Source organism: Colletotrichum godetiae, assembly GCF_030913485.1.
Source record: "Colletotrichum godetiae strain CBS 193.32 chromosome Unknown BDP55scaffold_152, whole genome shotgun sequence".
Classification (NCBI taxonomy): Eukaryota; Fungi; Ascomycota; class Sordariomycetes; order Glomerellales; family Glomerellaceae; genus Colletotrichum; species Colletotrichum godetiae.
In genome coordinates this window covers 1,266-7,418 of record NW_026851400.1, presented here as the reverse complement: position 1 = coordinate 7,418, position 6,153 = coordinate 1,266, and the positions used below count along the sequence as shown (strand labels likewise).

At 54.1% G+C, this 6,153-nt stretch overlaps 1 protein-coding gene across 1 annotated transcript; it reads left to right on the top strand.

Moving 5' to 3' along the window:
- Positions 1 to 1,763: 1,763 nt before the first annotated feature.
- BDP55DRAFT_735597 (uncharacterized protein) lies at positions 1,764 to 5,420 on the top strand (the record flags this gene model as incomplete). The annotated part of the gene is made up of 3 exons (XM_060580337.1): positions 1,764 to 1,921; positions 2,006 to 2,707; positions 2,777 to 5,420. 3 exons carry the CDS (start codon positions 1,764 to 1,766, stop codon positions 5,418 to 5,420), a joined length of 3,504 nt encoding a protein of 1,167 aa, XP_060421330.1.
- Positions 5,421 to 6,153: the final 733 nt, after the last annotated feature.

Here is a 6,153-nt window from a genome sequence, read left to right as displayed (position 1 = left end):
AAGCTTTTTTATACGATAATGCTCTAAAAATATTAGGACGTTAATTTTAGTATCGTAGGTATAGTGGTGTTAGCGGTGCTTAATTAGGCTATTTTGCGGTATATATTTCCGGTCTTTAATAGGGATAGGAGTAGGCCTACGGCGCTTAGTCATTGGAGGTATAATTAGTATTTTTGTCGTATTTGAATTTTTCTTGGTAAGGGCCCGTTATGAGGGCATTATAGGTACGTCGACGAGGTCCGTAGTGGAGGTGTAATTAGAGGTATAATTGATAGTATAATTAGTAGTTAAATCGGTAATATAATTAGTGGAAGTGGGTAGTTGGGTAGGAGTAAAAAATGGAAAATAATTATTTACTGTCTTCCGTATATGGTTTAGTCGATTGTATAATCGGATAAAACTGATCCCTCGAAAGGGCTTAGTGTGGGCCGCTAGCAGGGCTGGCACGGGCTAGCGCAAGTTCGAGTTGCTCGAGTTTCTACGGTAGTAAGATGCCGAGGGCGTGGGCCAGCACGGAAAGGTAAACTGAGCGTGATGCCATACCTACTTGCCAGCCTGCCTGCTTGTTTCTTGTTAGCTCGCGTCGTGTGGTTGGTGTGGTTGGTAGGGTGGTGGCATTGGACAATAGCGACAGCTTTTGACGCCGATGACGTTGGTGAGACATTCCACAGCGCGTGTTGCTCTGCGAAGCTCCCCCAGAATTGGCAGAGTTGGCGGGTTGGAGCAGGCTAAGAACGCCGCTACAGCGACCTAGCACAGCTGGACGTCTCGGTTACCTCACCGGTTTATTATGTCAGCTCTATAGAGAGAAGTACTCTTTTATGTGTAGACTCACCCAATATTCACCAAAAGGTACACCCAGGTCTAGCCCGTGCTCTCCCCCCCTTGGGCCACAAAAAACTTGGCCCGGAGGAGCAGGAAGCTGCCAGCCTGGGACGGCCTCTCCTTCCTGTGAATTCGTACGCAGGGAAACAGCAGGTATTAACGAACGCAAAGGGAAGCAGCAGCACAACAAGAAACACCACACCATTTTTTGCATCACCGCTACCGTACTTTTCCCCCTTCCCCTCGTCTTGCTTGGATTTGTCCATCCTTCTCTCCCATACACCTCTATTCTCTGCCATCTGTGTCCGAACAGTCTCCCACCGAATAAGGGAAACAACGCTGAACCATCGTATCCCATCCTCCCGGAAAGACAGACAAACCCCTTCTGACGCCCTGAAGCAAAACTATCGCCATTCTGAAGGTAGATCATCAACTCCTAGCTCCACAATCCAACCCCCAAAGTGGCTCCCCTCTTCGGCTCTCCCCTGTGCTTTCATCGTTCCGAAGGCGAGTGTTTGCTGCACAGCTACGCAACCCACCCACGTTCACGCAGCTCTAGGCTCTGGGTTGCCCAGTCCGGTCCAGGCCGCCTGAAGCAGCCCATGTCCGCTCGACTGGGAACTGCGACATCTGAAAATCATCAGAGCTTCTACGCAACCCTCCCGCTGATTACTTTTTTTTTCCCACCATTTTCACCTTTGACCTCGCTTTTATCTTTTTTCCTCGATATCCTCTGCGTTCCTCTCTTTACATCACCCAACTGACCACTATCTGCCATCCAGTAGTTCGGCACCAGCTCGAGTCCTACTTTGTATCATCCTCGACGTACGCACGCACGCACCAGTTTTCCCGACGAACGGTACCCTGCGATAAGGAAAACACCAAATCACGTCACTTGCGCGAGCGGCCTGGTATTCCCAGACCACACAACCTCCGCCATGGAGGCTTCCAGTGGCTATGCTAGTAACGGCTACCCGAAAGCTCCGAATGGAAAGATTAACGGCAAGATTAACGGCCAGGCTGTGACAATCAAGCGGAGGACTACGCCTACGAGAGGGCCCTCAATTTTCCGCCGTACCTTCAACATCTTCGCAAGGTATGTTCATGCTTCTCATTTGTCGCTATAGTCACGGCTTTGTGCATGTTATCAAAAGTATTCAGACTGACACCTAATCCCCAGGATCCTGACCTGGTATTCCCTTATCTCGGTCCTCTTCCGCTGTCCCGCGAACCTCGAAGCTTGCGACGAGTCTTCCCCAAAGATTTGCAAGCCATACTTCCAGCTGAAGCAGGCCGTATTACCTCATGTCGAGCCCTACTACGATACCTATGCTGCTCCTTATGTTGAGAAGGCGGCTCCCTACTACGACATTGCCAATGAGAGAGTCTTCGTCCCTACCAAGGCCTACGCCACCAAGTACGGTGCCCCTCGCCTGCAGCAAGCCCAGTCTTACGGTCAGGCACAATGGGAGAAGAACATCCAGCCGCAACTGTCCGTCTACCAAAAGTTGGCTCAGGAAAAGTACGACCAGACCGTCGCACCTCATGTTGCCAAGGCCTCCACCACCGTTGGCCCGTACTACGACATCGCGCGCACAAATGCTCTCCAGACCTACCACGATGTTCTTTTTCCCTCGTACCAGTTTGTCCAGCCTTACGCCGCCCAGGGCTACGCTGTCGCCTCTCAGTTCACCACCGAGACAGCCGTCCCTTCTGCCTACTGGGCATGGAACAAGACCTACAGCTTCCTTGATGCCACAGTTTGGCCCCAGTTCCGTGTTTTGTACATTGAGAATGTCGAGCCTCAGCTAGCTAGAATTGGACAGCGTCTCGGCCGCTACAAGAACAAGACCAAGGGATCGCTTGAAAACGTCTCCGAGAGGTAAGAATAGCAGAATATACGCTCCTCCCTTTGACTTCAAAGGCCCTCGCTCACTTATGATTTGCGCAGTGGTTCTGCCAAGGCTTCTTCCTTCACGAAACCCGCCGCTTCTACCGCCTCTTCTCTCTCCTCGTCCGCTTCTTCGGTAGTTTCGTCAGCCACTAAAAAGGCATCCACGGCCATTGAAAGCGCCCACATTCCCGACGCATCCGAGGTAGCTCAACACGACCACTCTGAACAGGTCCATGCGCCTCCTCCCGGCGAGAACGAGTCCGACATTCGCAAGATCGCCAGAGAGACTGTCATCGAAGACCTGAGCAGCTGGCAGGCCAAGTTCGCCAAGGCAGCTGACGAGGGTGCTTCTGAAATCGAAGATCGCGTTGAGGAGATCTCCCAGCGCGTCATCAAAGAGAGAGCTCACGGCCAGGGCAGAACCCTTGTCACTGAGCTCCAGGATGCTGCCAAGTCTGAGGTCGATGCTCTGCAAAAGCAAATCATCAAGCTTGTCCAGAAGTCCGTCGATGCCCCAGAATCTGCCCAAGATGAGCTGCTCGCCAGTGTCCGCAAGGCTGGCCTGAACGTCAAGGAGAAGGCTCAAAAGATCCGTGCCTGGAAGGCCGAGTACGAGGCTGAAATCGAGAGCTCCGTCTCTGAGGCGGCTGATACCCACTTCAAGATCCTTGAGAGCATTCGCGATCTGGCCCTTCAGCGTATTGGAATGAAGTGGGCGTGGATGGACGGCATCACCTACAAGGATTGGGCCAAGTACCACGAGCTGAAGGACCGCTTCGCCGAGTGGATGGGTGACCTGAAGAAGCTCATCATCACTCACCCTGGCCTGGAGCAAGCCCGCGAGGCTTCTAACGAAGTCGAAGATTCTGGTATGGCCGTCGCTCAATCTGCTGCCCAGGAACTCGCGAGGCTCAAGCAGGTCGGTCTCTGGAAGCTTGCTGCCAAGGACTCCTCCGACAACTTCGACAGTGAGACGGCGCGCCTTGCTGCCGAGGAAGTCGATCGTGCCCGTGACGCTGAGGTCGCTGCCGCTGAGGCTGCCAAGGTCGCCGAGGCTTCTGCTGCCGAGGCTGCCGCCACCGCTTCTGAGGCAGTGTCCACCCCCGAGGAAGACCCTCTGGAGTCTGCCGCCAGCGTGATCGAAGATGAGTCCCCTGCCACCGATCTCAACTCGGGCGAAGCCGCGAGCTCTGTCAGCAGTGTCGCCAGCGAAGTCAAGGAAAGTGTGAGCAGTGCCATCCCCGCTGTATCTTCCGCTGTATCCGAGTCCATCAGCAGTGCCGCCAGCCAGGTCTCCAGCGGTGTGTCTGGTAGCTCTTCCAGTGTTGCTTCCGAGCCCGACTTCGCGTCCACCATCATTCCCGGTCAGGACCAGACCTACGTTGTCGATACCGATGGAACTTCCCCCGCAGGTGACGAGGAGAATGCCGTACCTGGAGAGAAGCTGGAAGAGGAGATCATCTCCGAGTCTGTTGAGGATAAGCCTGTTGCCGCGGCCACTGAGTCTGTCAAGCCCGCTTTCCTAGGAGCTGCCGCCCAGTCTGTTCCCAGCAGAGTTCCTATCTTGGATGATGACGAAGACGAGGAGAGCGTTTCCTCCAAGGCGCAAGAGGCCTACTCTGCCGCTGTCTCCAAGGCATCTGAGCAATACTCGTCCGCCAGCGCCGCCATCTCTATTAAGATCTATGGTACCCCTCAACCGACGGCTGAGAAGCTGGTGGCGTCTGCCTCTGGTATTTATGCAGCTGCAATCGCATCAGCCAGTGCCAAGTATGATGAAGCCGTAAAGGCCGCCTCAGGTGCCATCTACGGTACCGTGGCTCCCAAGCCTACTCCCTCATACGACTGGTCCAGCGTCAAGGCTATCGCGATGCAGCGTCTCAACGAGGGACGTTTGGCGGCCGAGCAGCAGTACGAGAGCGCCAAGATCAAGCTTGGCCTCGCCACCGCGACTCCCACTTCCACCGTCGATAAGCTCCTCGAGCAGGCCAAGTACAACTACTACGCCGGCCTCGGTGTGGCTCACGCCCGTTACTCTGAATTCATGGCCGCCGCTTCAGCTGCCATGAGCTCCGCGACTGCTACCTCCACCCCAACTGACATTGCCGGCACCGCATCCTCGGCTGCATCCTCGGCTGCATCAGTCGCCACCCGCTCGGCCGACTCGGTGGCCTCCGGGGCGCAAAAGGAGGCCATGGCTGTCGCTTCTGCGGTCAGCGACGGCTTCTCCGCGGCGGCTTCAATCGTCAGCGATTCCGTTTCCGCTGGAGTTCAGGAGGTTGTCGATGCTGCGCAAGCCATCGAGAAGGGTGTCTCCGACACCTGGGAGGCTGTTGTCAGCCGCGCCAGCGTTCAGATCTACGGCAAGCCTACTCCTACCGCATGGTACGACAACGCCTACAGCGGCGCCGGACAGTACGCGTCCCAGGCTACCGCCGCTGTTGTCGAGAGCCTTGCTGCTGCTCAGGTCCAAGCCGCCAAGCAATACGAGGACATGAGCAAGCTCGTCTCTGAGCTCCTTGTGGGCAAGGAACCTACCGTCTCCGAGAGTGTTCTGGCTCGCTTGCAGGCAGCCTACTCCACGGGCATCGCCTCTGCTGCCAGCATTGCTAGTGCTGCTTCCGCAACTGTGTCTTCTGCTGCCTCGGCTGTGACTGATGCCGTCAAGGAGACTGTCCAGCACGTTCGCGATGAGTTGTAATCTGCTCTCGTCACATCCAGCAATAACCCCGAAAAACCATGAAAACATACGATTGCATGAGTAATAGCACACGAAATCATCTCCCACCCGGCCTGAAAAGGCGAATACTTCCATCACGCTCTTTTACAAACCAGATACCCTCGCGCCTCGAGTATCGGGGCCGACTAGTCTCGAAAATTTTCTGTTCTGTCCTGCTCTCATATGGCTACTTTGTAGCGCCGGTCCCGAAGCCACTGAAATTGTTGTTCGTCGTTACGTCTTCGCAGCAAGGCGTTGAGTATCTGATTTCTATTTCATGAGTTGGAGGTGGAGGAAATAAAGAAGGAAGGTAAAGACGAGGCTGGCTTGTGGTACAATGTGGTAGGGCACGGAGCTGGCGTTTGACAGTGGGAAACTGGGATCGCGGTCCTTTGGGGATACAATGACCGGCTGGCCCAATACTATTTCACCTTTACGTTTATGTATGCTCACGTGTTATGTTTGTCTGTATAATTACAGTTTGTGTAAAGAAAAGATTTGACTCCAATGTGGAACTCCCCGGTGATGATTCATCTAGTGATAAAACCTTCAGTCAGATGGCAATAGTTCGGCTGAGTAAATCCGCATGCTGGTGTTGAATAAAGGACAGATATCAAAAGGCCAATGTGTCAACGCAGGACAGGCTCAGTCAATACCTAGTAGGTAGGTATTGGGTCATCACTCAGTAGATAAAGGGGTTGAGTACGTTACAGAA